The sequence below is a fragment of the Oenanthe melanoleuca genome, chromosome 14 (assembly GCF_029582105.1).
Source record: "Oenanthe melanoleuca isolate GR-GAL-2019-014 chromosome 14, OMel1.0, whole genome shotgun sequence".
NCBI lineage: Eukaryota > Metazoa > Chordata > Aves > Passeriformes > Muscicapidae > Oenanthe > Oenanthe melanoleuca.
The window spans coordinates 5,517,370-5,532,800 of record NC_079348.1 but is presented as its reverse complement, the minus strand read 5'-3'; the positions used below and the strand labels follow the sequence as shown (position 1 = coordinate 5,532,800).

The 15,431-nt window shown below is 42.3% G+C and overlaps 1 protein-coding gene across 3 annotated transcripts in view; it reads right to left on the bottom strand.

The window, feature by feature from the left end:
- Positions 1–15,431, bottom strand: part of SDK1 (sidekick cell adhesion molecule 1) — a 385,780-nt gene that overhangs the window by 116,154 nt on the left and 254,195 nt on the right. For all 3 annotated transcript variants that reach the window (XM_056503413.1, XM_056503412.1, XM_056503414.1), the window contains 3 exons: positions 8,860–8,996; positions 2,067–2,214; positions 1,107–1,247 (listed from right to left, as the gene is read on the bottom strand). In XM_056503413.1, the coding sequence (XP_056359388.1) occupies positions 1,107–1,247; positions 2,067–2,214; positions 8,860–8,996 (426 nt within the window). The remainder of the gene's footprint in view (positions 1–1,106; positions 1,248–2,066; positions 2,215–8,859; positions 8,997–15,431) is intronic.

The window sequence follows — 15,431 nt, the reverse complement described above, 5'->3', positions numbered from 1 at the left end:
CAGAGACAACCTCCCAAGACTATTTTGGGAGCTCACCAACACTCTTAACATGACAAAAGCCTTTCCATCCATGCCAGCAAAAGCAGAAGCATAGCATGAGCAGGATGTTGGCATTTAAACTGCAGCATTTAGTTATCTTTTACAGTTCTGGAGGACACTGTATTAAAAATGTCAGCAGCCTGCCCACAGGAGGCTGCAAGCATTACTTGGAAATATGTCAGGGGCTGGGAGTTTCTCCTCAAAAACTCTAATTTAGATAGTGCCTTCCTCACTAGAGGTGTGGCCCTAGCTGGCTGCTAGCACTGCAGGGTGTGGAGGATGCCAAATGAGCAGCAATCTGTAGTGGAATTGGGTAGGAGTGAGTCCTAAAAAATCACCTAAGTGAAATGCTCTGCAAAGCCTCTCAAGTGTGGCAACACCTTTTCCAACACAATGAATCTTGTGTAAGCAGCCAGACTGGATGAGTGCAGGATTCCCAGCTACCTGCCTGAATGTGTGAATTAATAAATACAGAAAGGGCTGAAAGGAGCTTACTCAAGTGGCTGATTTTCAAAACCAGACCAAGGTCTGCCACGAAGCATCTGACCTGTCATTCCCTCTCTCCATTTTGTTTGGCACAAAACTGAAGTTTATTGATTCTTTGCTGCTCCTCCATAGGCAGGAGCCCTGTTGTGTCTTTGATAAATTTAATTAACCTTTTGAGCAGGGAGCTGAGCTTGTAATAAGCAAATATACATCTGCATAGGCTGCACTGTACCAGCCTCCCACATGAACACTTGCATTACTTGTGCTTCACTTCCCTTTGAAAATGGAATAAAAGGATGTTGTGAGTCTCCACAGGGAGCTGGTCCTTTGGAGCAGCTGATGGAGCCCCCAGACCCTCTAGAACAGGCAGGCCAGAATTTAAATGACTGCACCTTTGTGACCCCTTGAAAAGTTGCTGTTTTCTCATATTTAACAAACCAGGGCAGCCTGAGCATTTGCAAACAATAACTAATATCTTTAATTCAATTAGAGATAGCTTTTATTACACTCTTACACCATTTGAGTTGCCTTGTGCACACCTGGACCTCTCTCTGGACTTTCCAGGTTAAGAAAGGACTCACCTTAGGATGTAGCCATGAAGAACCCCATTGTGCTCACTCTCAGGAGGAGGCTGCCACTGCACCATGATGGACTGATTGGTTCTCCCACTGGCCACGATGTTTTTAGGGGGGGCACTGGGAGGTTCCTCAGGTAGCATCAACCTAAGCACAAAAGAATGTGATGGACATGAGTGTTGAAAGAAAACATAAATAACAGTCTATTTCCTGTATCCACTCCAAGTGAACCACTTTCTTTTATCACAGTCTGATGACCAGAAAGAAATATAATACTGATCAAACTGCTGAAGACATGCATGAAATAGTTACAACAAATCAACATAATAGGAAATCAGTTAAGCAAGCAAGAAGACAGACAGCTGAGGTAACCCTATTCTCTTGGAATCACCCAGGCTGCTACAATTCTTTAAAAAGATTACAAGCCTGAATGAGTAAGAGCTCAGGTCCAGTGTCTGTGACTCCTTCCAAATTGTTTCTTTCAGCTCTTTCAATATTTTTCATATCAAACTCCTACATTTTGAAAAAGCCATTTAGAGTTCAGCTGTTCTGCAATTCAAGCTAGCAGCAAGCTTTGGTTCACAGAAGAAGGGGGATGCATTTGAAACTGAATATGATGAAGCCATCCTTCTCTGTCACATCTGGGTAAATTCCAGAAGTGACATAGCCATGACAGGGTGAGAGCTGTGCTCCTGCCCAGGCTAACTGCTGGGGCTTAGCACAAGAGCAAAATACCATTTCCAAGATTCTGCCAACTGATCCTCTGGAGTATGAGGACACCTCTCCCATGATGTGCTGATCTCCTGCATCCCCCAAATGCCATCATCCCCAACTCCTGCCATCTGCAGAGCACTTTGCAGAGCCCTGGGAAATGGCAACTTCTCCATCTCCCAAGCATTGTGCAGAAGATTACTTTATTCCTTGCATGTTTCCCTCCCTTTAGCACACAGGCACTGGCTGCATTACCTGCTGGTCTCAGTGCTGTACCGGCCCTTTCCCACCTGGTTGACTGCACACACCCTGAACTGGTAGGTCCTGGCTGGAGTGAGGCCACTCACAGTGACCCCAGTCATCTTCGGGTCAAGGTTTGACAGGTGAACCTTCCAGGGAGAATCTGTTGGGAAAATTAGCATGGGTAAAACAGAAAAAAAAAAAATGAAAGTGCCTGTCAAAAGCCCTGCAGAAGTGAGAAAACGCCTCTGACTGCTCAGAGCTCTTTGTGCTTGCTTCCCTCAGAGGAACTTTGGGAAGAAGTTTCTTTTCAGCAGAAGAAACCTTCCTGTCAGCCCACACGGTTATGCAGATTGCACATTTGTCTACTGGAAAGTGATGCTGCACATGTCATGGCATAATAAATAAAAACTATATTCATTAACATTTTAATAAAAGAGGAAACAAGCATGATAAAGACAGATGGGCTGTGTATTTCACAACCCATCTGTTTGGCAGGCCATCACACCACCACACCCATGAGTGGCTCTGGTGGAAGGATTCTAATGAAATTCACAGTCAGTTTGGAATATCTTCCTACCCAGCTTGCAAGCAGGTGTAGAAGCGTGACTCTCTCTGCCAAATCAGCCTTTTGCTGCAAGACCTGAGAAAGCTTCTGCTGCTGATTCTACGTGTCTGCAATCTTTTTTTTTTTTTTTTTTTTTTTTTTTTTCCCTAGTAATAGTATTCGGCATGGAATCTAATTGTCCTAGGAAGATTCCCTGGTAGAAAGAGCCCTGGCAGCACTCTAAACCCCTCGCTGTCAGCTCACATTCTTGCCATACCAAGCTTTTCTGATGCCCAAATTCCAAGTTTTCAAAGAGGTCAGAAATGAAACATGTTGAAAATTAAATATTCTGACTTCTTCTCTCCATAGCCTTGTGTCACATATTCTCCCTGAAGTCATGACTGAAACAGTCAGGGAGAGGTGACATTTGGTCTGTGTTGCAACAGTAGAGCAACGGAATCAGCCAATTTGAAGATTTGTTCAGTTTTTAAATAATACCAGCTGTTTTCATGCTCCCTGCTCAAAATTACTAACACTTCTGGAAATTGCTGAGGAGCTCGCTGTGGATTTTGGCAACGTTATGTGTGCATGTTGCTCATCAGAAGTGCATCGTGGCTCCTGGCAGGTCACCTCAACGTCTGCCTGAAAATGAAGATGAGATGTCCCAGACGTGGAAGGCTGTTAAACTTCACACCAAGACAGAAGCCACTCATTTTGTGCTTTTCTGGCAGATTCCTTAGCAAGTTTAAGTCCTCTAGGGTGTGATGCCAGTTGGGCTATAAACACTGCATCTTTAAATTACTCCAAATGTATTTATTCCAGTAAGGGCCTTGCCAGAACCAAGTCTTTTTTAACAGGAAAACTGACACAGCAGAATATTGGGAATGCTGGACAGGGACATTTGCACAGCAGTCAAGGTCTGTACTTGCCAATTGTTGATTTACCAACAATCACTTTGGCTGCAAGATCCTGATACCAATTTATCTTAGCAGAACACTGAATTTCTTTTAGAGAGCCCTTAGAGGAAGCATACCTGTGCCAGCCAGAAAAGTTGCTTAGGAGTTTTTTGCACCCTAGTTCCTTCTGAATTTTTACAGGCTTCCCTTGAGACTTCCCAACCAGCCTTGCCACGGCCAGAGTGCACAGCAACAAATCAAGGAAAGCTGGAGTTAAGGTATGGCTGACTTAGTGCATTGCCTGGAGGAACTTTCCAAGGAAAAGGGAAGAGCAAACACCAAGAGTGGAGTGAAATACCCTTGTATGAGCTACTTGGGCAGTGGTCCGTTTCCTAGAGCATTTCATTTGTTTACTGCCAGTGTAAACACCACCTGAGAGTGCTTAACCCAAGCAGCTCAATGTAGTGAGCAGTTTGATTCAACAACAGGCCCTATTAATCTCCTCAGCACCTTGGGGCTTTGCTCTGTTTATATGCTGCATCTGTAGAATACTTTATTAATTCTTTTTCCTCTCCTGGTGGAAGATAAAAGATCTGGCAGGAAGAGAGATTAAAGTGGAAACTAATATAAACGAAGCCTATTCATCTCCTGGGCACTCAGATTCAGAGAGGAGGGTGGTTCAGGGAGCATTTGCTCATTCCTGGAGCACTGGATACACTGAGTGTGCAGAGTATCTTTAAAATTTAAATGTCAAGTCTTTTTTTTTTTTGACAATCAATAAACAAAACACTCCAAAAAAAAAAAAAAAAAAGTGTCTCCCTCTTTAGATACACACAACCAACCCCAGGACTGTGCAGAAGCTCTTTTCACTGTGAAGAGCAATTCTGACAAGGGAAACATGCCATAAAATTTTCAACACTGCCTCTCCTGTCCTCCAGGGATGGCTGTCACTCACCTGTCCCAGGAAGGCTGGAGAAGCTCCATGGTGACAAAAGACTTGCCAGGTCAAACTATTAAAAAAGCTTCTGTTAGACTGACCAGACTCTGCTAATCCTTCATTTAACTTAAGCTGCCCAGGACGTACTCTGGGCTCTGCTGCTCTTCCCCTGTAATTGCTGCTGTCTGAACAACTTCCATGTTGAGCTGTCTTACAAATATTGGGCATTCTGAATTAACTCTGATTGCCTCTCCAAGTTAATTTATTGGAAATGACGAATCTCACAGACTGTTCTCTGGTTTACGATGTCATTTTGGGGTTTTAGAAATTACATTTTTTTTTCTGTCATGAATTTTTGGATGTGCTTGTGATGCACTCAATAACTCTGGCTATGTGCCAAGAGGCATTTCTTCTCTATTTCCCTGTCCACCCTACAGTTCATGCATTAATTGTAATTTCCCAAAAAATCATTTCTAATTTGATACTACCAATCAGATCTTCTGCAGAAAGCTGATTTTTGCAGGTTTGGAACACATTTCCATCTCTTTCCTTCTCCAGGGGATTTTGCATAAATGGCAGCATAGGAATTTGCTGTACTGCTGGAATTCACTGAATTCATCTTTCAAACCTTTGTAGCAATATGATATTGCAAAAAATCCAAATGAAATGAAAGCTAAATGGTTCACCCTTTGTTTGGAAGGATCTATTCAACATCTACCAGTGGCCTGAAAAAAAAAATCTTTTAAAATTATTGTATCCAGAGCTGAGTCACAATCATGGCAATGCAGTTTTACTTTGGTTTTCACAGATTTATCAATGAGCTCAATATTTGCTATTTGATTATTCATACCAAATTCAGGATGACAATTCATAGGTTTAAGTTAAGCATGTTGAGATGCTTTCCACAGGAGCTTTTATTATCTCCTCATTGGCACAACGTGATGAATCTGAGTTATATCATTACCTCACACAGCACAGATATCTCAGAATACAATAAAACAAAAATGGGCTTTTATCCTAATTGTCCTCAGCAGAATTCTATAAGTCTTAATTCATTTCTTCAGTTAGAAGACTATTGAGAATATTTTTTTGATTAATTCCTTCAGTCTAAACCTCTTTGGAATAAAATAAGCATATCCCCTCCTAACTCCATGAAGACACTTCATTGGAATTCTGAGGTAAATTGCAATGGGGCTAAACAGGTCATGAAACATCCAAAATTATATTAGTGCAAATGACAGCAGTGCATGGTACTATTTATTTGAAAATCCTATTTCAAATCAAGGTTCACATTCTTGGCTCTGTGTGGGCAGGAATACTTAATGACTGTGTTTCCTTGGAACTGTGTTTTTCAAATTAGATTATAAATTTGCCCCCAAATGTTTAGGCCATATGTCTCAAGTCACCCACAGACACAGTCTACTGTGAATACTTGTATTTTGAGAATTATTGCATTGTGCCAAATACATTAATTTAAAAAATTAGGTGGCTAGAATCGTTCATATTCCCAGCAATTTATGTGCACGATCTGCCGCTGTTTTTTTCCCCTCTAATTAAAATAGGGGTTTTGTATCTCTTTACTGAATTGATATTAATGAAAAGGAGTTCTAATCCATGCCAGGTGGAGTGACACGCCTCCCTCTAATGCAGCTGGTAATTAAACCCCTGAAATTTATACTCGTTATTTTGAACGCTCTTCAGCTATTTCTCTGCCACAGACACTGTTGTGTATTCATTTATGGTACGTGCTTCAAACCCTACCATGGATCCTAAAGCTGTGAGAGAGTTATCCAAAACAAAACAGCCAAAAAAACCCAACAAAACAAGGCTAAGTTTCAGTACGTGTAACCAAAACACTCCAACTCCAAACATTCAAACTCTACAGAACTAAGAACAAAATCTGCACAGCTTTGCTAACTGGAAAATAAACTATAATTCTGGTTTCACATTTGAAAGTGAAGGGGGATTGGGGTGGGAGGCACATTGCTCTGCTGTGACAGTGACAGAGCTCATGGAGGGTGTTCCCTGTCTCCCTGACAGTCACTCCTTCTGCAGCACAAAACCCAAACAGAAATTGTCTTTGAAAAGCAAAGAGAGTTTCTGCACAGTCATATCAGACCAAGCTATACCTACACAACATCAATTGCCAGCTTTGTGCACAAACAGTGCTTGGGATGGCTGGGAACAAAGGGAAGGTGATGGTTTCCAGAGGAGCAGGAGGTCTGGAGAAGCTAAATATTAACCATGCACTGCTGAGATCAAAATAACCCTGAAAAACAAACACTTCAGGAAAATAGAAACCAAAACAAGCCAGTGACAGTGTGCAGACATTACAGTCAGTGTTCCAAACCAAAGTCACTGCTGACATTGCTGCACTATTCTGTATGTATGGAACAGGAGAGCACAGCAGCAGTGAAATATCCAAGGGCTCAGATTCTTCTCTGCTCTACTTCTGTGGGCAATCATTTGCACGTTGTCCATAAAAGAAAATAGAGACAAAAATTTAAAGGACAGCAATACCTGGGATATATCTGGGAGATAGGATGCTCTGTCCACAACAAACCTGGCCTGTGTTTGGCTTTTGCAGCTTTGAGCTGTGGCAGGACACAGACCTGTGTTTTGGGACAATGAGACCCTCTCAGTGGCAGATTGCAATGACATCAGCCAAAATTATTTGATCTATCACAGAGTGAGCCGTGGTTCACAGGACCCTGTGGTGTTCTCAGGGATTGTGTGCATGCTTTCCAAAGAGCTACTGTTGATTTTGGCTGAGCCTTCGACCAATTTCAGTGAATTAATTCTAAAATGATGGCACATCTACCCTCATCCCTATACAACTGCAAAGCATCCTTGGTAGAAAGGACTTGAAGACCTTCCAAACTCCTCCACGACACAAGAAAGATGATGGAATGAGATGATTGTTAAGGTCCCTTCCAATTGAAACAATTCCATGATTCTCCTGGCACTGAATGAGCTGCCTCTTCTTTCAGGGACTTGTCCCAGTCGATGCAGCTCACTGCAGGACCCAAGTGCATGTGTTCTGCCACCTCTGTGCTGTCTCTGTGTAAATACAGCTCTAGGACCTTTGCATCATGTTCCCAGACTGGGACTTCACTAATTTGTCATCAACAAAGCCACTGGGAAACGAGAAGCAGAAGGGTAACATCTGTGGGCAAAAGACCAGGGAAAGAAAAGAACTAAAACAGGCAGTTACTGGCCTGTAGTTATGGGAGGCAAGGAGAGAAGAGTGAAAATAAAAGGAAGGTGGTGATAAAAAGGTAGAGGAGGAGCATGAGTGCAGGATTGTGGATTTTCATGCTCATTTGTTACAAAAAGATCAGGAGTTTTTGCTTGAAAAGAGCTATTTTAAAGACAGCAGTCCTGGGCATGACTTTGGATTTGTGCTAGCATTAGAAACCTGCACTTTTCTTAAGAGTTGTCAAGATCATCGGTTCTGGGACCTCCACATCTGAGAAGTTATGCACTCCAGCCTGCAAAGCAAAAGGCTTGTATGTGATCTGAAGCTCAAGTTTCCCCTCAGCTCTCCGTGTGGCAAAACAAACTGCTGCTCCCCAGATAATCAGAAATCAGAACTGTTTCACATTCAGTTATGCAGTGCTAATTTCCACATGTCACAAAAAGTGATGCTCTTAATTTTTTCATCAGGAATCAATTGTTCAGCTTGGATTTCCAGCTCCTAGGGTGATAGAGATTAGAAAGTATTGCCAAGGTGACCGATTTCCATATAACCTCATCTTTCCATCAACTCCTAGAGAGGCATTAGCAATGTCCCTGAATAACCCTGCAGACTGAGAGCCATGGAGGACCTGTGTACAGCATGATAAAACTGGGAAGTGGCAATTCCCAGTGCCCAGGTTTTAACCCAGGAAATCAGATATTTGGATTGCACTCAAGCCTCCTCAACCACCCACCTCAAGGAAGGGTGTAAAACGATAATCTAGAGAAAGCAGAGAAAATAGATGAGCCCACAGAGAGTCAAGACAGTTGTTCCTCTTGACATCTAAGTTTGCTCCTTTGACAGACCATCAGTTCCTTGAGTTATCACTCTCTGCATCTTTGAGGTGAAACTGGGGCTCTGAATGCACCAAAAAATCCATGAAAATGGAGAAAATGCCACGGGAAGGAACAAACTGACCATTGCTGTTTTACTGAGGAATGAACTGCTGTGCTTCAAGTCTGGCTGGCAACACTAGATGTGGAACTAAGACTTTCCTGTAAAATAATCCCTCCATCTCAGCCTTCTTTGTCATTCCACTCTTCCTGTGCGAACACCTGAGTGTAAAACCCCTTTGGGCAGGCTGTCTCTCGTTTAGCAAACTGCAGCAGCATTTTGTCAGCAGCTCTGGGGAGATGTGAGTCTGAGGGAAGAACTAAGAACACCAAGAGGCTGAGAAGGGTTTGACTTACTGTTCTCAGAGAGCTCCACCACGTAGTAGAGCACGGGGCTGTTGCCGTCGAAGGGGCGCACCCAGGAGAGCACCACGCTGCGGCTGTAGGAGGAGTTCAGGGTGGCCACCAGGTTCTGGGGGGAGTGAGGCAGCTCACTGTGGAGCAAAAGGGGAAAAAAAACCAATAAACCAGCACAGAAAAATTAATCTACATTTCACTCAGCTGCAGTTGTACAGGCTGGCGACATCAGCCTCGTGCGATGATGGATATAAAACCACCGGCAGCTATTGTACAATTAAATAAATGAAAGACATCTTGGAATTCTTCACAATTTTATCCTGTTTGGGGGGAAATAGAAATTATGCTGAAAGTCCCAAGGCTGATGCTTAGAACAGCTAATGGACATGTCGCTAAATGTGGAAAAACGCCAATTTTCATCCTGGTTTTGATTGAGCAAGTTGGTCAATAAATTTCCTCTCTCACTTTTTCTCCCTTCTTACAATGATGTCCTTCAATGTGACAGCAGTGATACATATAAACAGTAAAACACATGGGAGATATGATTTAACATGGAATTTTTCATACTCAAGGAAGCAGAAGACATTGACACTATCCGCACAGAGCGACTAATCAAAATTACCATATGTATTCTTAGGCTACAGAACAGCTTGATTTACTCATGGATTCAGGCTTATCCTGTCATGGGTAGAATCCTTCCTCCCTATAATAAGAATTTTTTTGGAAGCAGCCAACCAGAAAATGTAGTGAAAATGCCTGCAGAAAACCCATGGAAATACAATATAAAACATTTCAAAAACAAAAACAAAACAGCAGCTCAATTAAAATGTGTAATTTCTACACATAAAGGAAATTTGTGGAAAAACATTTCATTTGTACCCATTGGCTGAAAGTGGGAGCTTGCATGGTGAAGTGAGAACACTAAATTCTGCTGCAACCCTTAAATGCTGATGTGATTTAAGAGATAAAAGCTCTTCAGCATTATACTTAAGCATGATTTTTGCTCCTTATAATCCTGGCTCCTAAGGAGAATGAGGATTTTGGAAAAGCAAGGAAAAGCAAGGAGGGCCAGTTTTTACCCATTCAATCTGCCCTCCTCCCCAGGAAGGCTGAGGGTGACCCTTCCAGAGCTCAGGCCAGAGCAGAAAGCCACGAGGGCACTCACATTCTTAAATTAAAAACACACTAATTCCTGCTTGTGATGTATTTTGTCACTGAAGGCTCAGAGTTATTTAAAAACCGCAACTCCTCAGCCACTCTCAAAAGTAAATACAGCCTCTGGCTCCAAGCCAGAACAATAAATATGTCCTGGATTTCTGTTTCTACTGGAAGATTGGGGAACATATGGAGAGCCAGACAATAGTTTTATTATTTTCTGTTAGAGCCGTGAATGCATTTGTTTACGTGCTTCTGATGGATACACACTGTGGAGTTAGCACCACAAAAAAAAAATTATTGTTGGAAGAGCCAAAGAGTGGCAAGAAAAACACACAGCTAATGAGGCACCAGAAGCAGAAGGCACTTCCCTGCCCACCTCTCTCCAGGCAAGAGGGGTTGATATTTCCTAAGGCTAAACCTGAGACTCAAAGCCTTGTCTCATCTCATTTGACTTTAAACGCAGAACCAAATTAGCAGCACGGTGACCCCAGGCTCTTTCTGTAGTAAACATGGAATGACACCTCAGGGTGTGATTCAGATCTCAACTTCATTAAATCCCTTGCTTGAGATGCCTTGATGGTGAGGAGTTGAACTTGACTGTTCTCAGTCCTATCTGGGCGTGCACTGGCAGCTCAGACACGGCCACTTTGGGGCTAAAACAAACATCAGGCACAGCAAGGAGCATGTGTGGGCCCAAAGGGAGCAGATTTTGATCACAGCACTGTGAAATTTTCGATAAACAAGTTTAGGGAAGAGGGGGACTTGGAAACAAAGCAGGAGGGCAGCTGACCTGGGAGACAGAGTGTGGCTGTCACTGGAAATTGTGGGGGTGTAAGATATGGCCATTTACCCAGGGACTACAGGAGTGTGCTGCTTAATTTTGAATGAAACATTAAATTATAATAAACATTAAACCTCCACCACAATTTATCATTATGTCCTAGGCAAGCTGGTTGGAAAAGTTTTTGTGATTAAGCTGGCAAAGGTAATTACTGAAGGGAAGAGTGAAACGTCTTGTTGCTACACGGCTCACAGAAGTCCCAGTCCCCACTTCATTTATCACCAGTCCCTGTGGGGAGCAGCTCAGACAGGGGCTGTGGCTCCAGCTCCTCCTGGAAGGTGATGGCCACAGGAGCAGTGTGGGAGGAATGGCTGAGGGAGAGCTCACAGCAGATTATCCCCATGTATTTGCTTTTCTGGGCAGCAAATGAGTACTCCTGGTATACATTATGGGTATTCTAAAAGTGTGTATTTACTACTCTTGATGTGCTACACATTAGTAGGGCTCAATTAACAGCTCACTTGAAGACAGAGACTACACAATCAAGAAAGACTTAAAGCTTTTTCCAAGTGCACAAGACTCTGAAGACTTTTGAAGAGAGACATACCTTTTCCCCTCTTTTTTAAATGCACAGAGTTAAAACCTTGCTTCAGATTTGGGTTTAGTAGATTATTCTCTCAGATTGACAAGGACAATCAGCAGCAGCACGAGGGAAATGGGCACTTTCTGTTCTGACAGAGATTGAGTAGCGTGAGCTGCTGCCTCCATCTAGGACACCCCATCCACAAATATCACAAATATTGGGTTTGTCTTTACCCAAACATGTCCCTGCTCAACAGCAACAGATGGTGCTCACAGACTTAAACCCCTCGAGGCACACAGAACAAGTGCCTAAGAAACACACCTGGACAGAAATAAATATTTAAAGCTACAAAGACATTTCAGCACAGGAGGGTACCTCTCTGATTGTAGTATGCAAAAACAGAGATTAATAAGTAGTAATTTCTACTTTAGCATGCACTTACATTTTGTCTCCTTCTCATTTGCTACCACATACCCTGTGGAAGGGATGATAAATGAGACCTGTACCACCATCATGAATATTCACATTCCCCAAAGAGATTGTTGCTTCTATTTTTCCTTCAAGAGGATTATTTTTCCTTGCTTCTAACACCCAGGAAATTATTGCAGAGAATTCTAATTTCAACCCTTTCTCAGGGTGAGGAGGACCTCAGCCTAGAACTGGTCAGCACCAAGAAAGTGGATGAGGTTTAGAACAATAATACCCAGAGCACTGAACAGACCTTGACCAGGCACACAAAATGTAATTCCATCATTATCTTTCTTTTGGTCATTGAAGCCCCAACAGGAAATATATGGAAGTTTTTTAATATAGAGTATCTTAAAACCTCATTTTTCTAATACTGAAGAGTTGCATGGAAGCAAGTTTTCCATAACTTATTTTATGTGATAGCAAAATATGTGCATGGACACTTTAAAATCTGTAATTGATAGATAAGCCCAGGGTTAATGGCAGTGCCACCAAGGTGACCTGAGGGAACTCTGACAAAGCAGTTAAAATAGTGCATTTGCAAGAAAAGAACATGAAGTCATTGTGACAATCTGGGAGAGAAATATTAGCCAGTTGCACATGATACATGCTCAAAACAGAAACCCTAATGTTTTGAGTCAGCTCATCACTGCCAGAGGGCAGCTGAAAAATTCACTCAGCAAACACATAGAGCATTTTATAAAATTAGCTAAAAGCAGAGTATTTGCTGAGAAAAATAAACCAGACACAGTTTGGAGAGACTTCTGAGAAAAATGGTCCAACAGCAGGTAATTAGAGAGACTGTGACTGAAGAGAGGATTACTAAAAGGCACAGGAGATTAACCAAGTTTTCTTGTCACTTTCTGAAAAGGCCTGCTCCTGTTTCCTGAAGGATTCCCTGCTCAGGTCCAGCAGGCAGGGGCTGCTCAGGAGCAGGGGCTCATCTGCCAGGGCTGATAAAGCACTCAGCCCCTCAGAGTTCATCACGGTTTAAATTAACACACGTGGCAACTGTTGCTCAGGACTTTGCAGTTTCTCTTGCAGAAGAATCCTTTCCAATTTATAAAGGCAGGAAGAATTTGTGTGAGGCAGCCCTGAGTTTTGAGGCTCTTTGTCTCTCACTGGTCTGCAACAAGGGAAATTTTTGGAATTAAAGGGTTGCCGAGTTCCAGAGTGCACAGATTTATTTCCCATTTCAATCTGCTCAGATCTGGAGATGACTTGGGAAAGAGGTTTGAATGTTATGCCTTCCTTTTGCTGAAAACACCTATGTTCCTGCTATATCTTCACTGACAAACAGACACAATGGCATTTATTTCCAAATGCATTTCTGGGCGATATTTCTCCTTTGAGTATCAAGTGCACTCAGACTCAGCAGTGAACCTTGATTCTTGGATGACATCTCAATAGAGAGAAATAAATAGAAGCCTTCTTTTCAGTGAGGAAGGAATAATATGTTTTCAAGTTTGACATTCCTTCTGCTTTCTCTCCCTGGAGATGGGCTATTGGAACCAAGGGATGTGGGATCTGTATCAAGTTACATTTATAATGGGAGGTAATTTTTATTTCTTACCCTGCATTGGTCATACCGGTTTTAATTTTAGCAGTAATTCTTTTTATGGGATATATTGGGAAGAAATTGGAAGAAGCAGCAATTATAAATACTCCAGCAAAAAGTGTCTCCAAATTCATGGATAGATGGCTGACAAAGGCAATACTGTGTATTCCTGGCAACCCACTGGGGTTTATGATAAGTGGCTAGCTCCCCTCTCCTGCTTTTGAAGAAGACAGAACAATAATAGCTCTTTCTCTGATGAAAGGGAACTGAAAGAAGATGAACTTGCTGCCAGGAATAAATTGCCTATTTTTGTATTACATTGTCCTTCCCATATTTTTGCATAGAAAAAGAGCCTAAAAGATTTTACTATATGTTGTGACATAACAGAGGCTTGTACAGGGCTTTGATTCTCCAACAATGCAGCATTACCATACTTTGCAGTCACATTCATACAACAAAGAGATCCTCTAGCATGGGCTGCAGATGGGCTGATATTGAGCAGTGGGTGTCATCAGGCACAGATAGTGGTAATTCTGCATAGTTTATACATCCTCAGAATCCTCAGGATACTTTGAGCTGGAATCAGCACAGTTTCCCATCAGGTGAGTGATACATGGTGATAACTCAGCTTATGCAGCCTTAGGAACAAGCCTTTTTTCCTCTGTATGTATTTCAGGGTGGTGCTTACAGGACTATGAAAGTAAGCTAAATGGAACTGGGATGTTTCATAACATGCAATTACTTTCAGGATCAAACCCTGTGACTTGCAAGGATGCAAGTGAAGCGGGGGGCTCATCACCAAATGTTTCTGATATGCAATTGAGAAACTCTACTAGGGAAAAACAAAGTCAGTGTAAAATTAAAATCTATCTCTTGCAGAATAGAAACATCACTCGCAAATGTTTTACCTCATGCAAATCAAATCAAGTGATGTACATGGAGAATAAACACATTTAGAGGGAAGACAAATGAATGAATAGAGTATCTTGACTAGCAATTAGTTTCTGTGCCCAAGTACCATCAGTGCAAAATTGATGAGCAAGGTAACCTTTGGCTGCACTTTAGCAAGTTCTTCATTAGTTTTCTGGCTTTCCTTTGCAAATGTTTTATTTCTTCTTTCATGCTGAGGAAGATGATCCATCCTGCCTGCTGCACCAATGTATCTGTGCTGTGCTATCAGTGCAGGTTGTTTCTCCCCAAGCCTGACTTCCAGCAAGGGGAGGCAAAGGAAGAGAGAGTCTTCTTTCCCTCTTTTCAGATTTGAAAACTGGACCACTCAGAGATTAAATAACCTGAAGGTCAATGGTTTTCAACTGAATCAGTTTGAACAGAAATCAGTAACAAACTTATTTGTGCCTTTGGAAATTCCTCTTGACGGGCACAGAGGTGGAGGAGGAACATGCTGGTACCTGAGGGGGGAAAAAGGTGGGGAGAGATTTGGAGTTGTCAGGCAAGGCTGTGTGGGACCCAGTATTATCCATGACTGCTCCAGTGTGTAACTTTGAACATTTGTCTGACATTAGTGCTACTCAGGCACTGAAGTGTAAGTGCTCATCGATGGGAACGTGCATGCCCTGTTTGTTAATGCTCTGCACGAGGGAATTATCCAGGAGAACAGGGAATGTTATAGATCTGTCATTCCTATACAAGCTGGAATTTAATTTAAGCTTTACTTCAGACGTTTCCTTTCCACATATTTTCTTCTTCATTTCACTCCTGTTGTATCGTGTATCTCTCCTCCTCGCAGCTCTGTGCTGCTGAGCCAAACGATAATGATGAAAGCTGCAAGGAAATGCAATGTTCTCTGGCAGCATTGCACTACCTGCAGCCCTGCTTTGAAATGAAATGTCACAATTCAAGGTATTATTGAGTGACTTATCAGATACTTGACTCCTCTGAAAGAGTGGGTCTGATAGATTCTTTAATTCCTCCAGGAAAAACAGGAGACGGGCGATCAGCAACAGAACATCAAAGGAAGTAGAGATGCAGGATTAAGAGGCAGTTCCAGTGCATGGAGAGCCAGC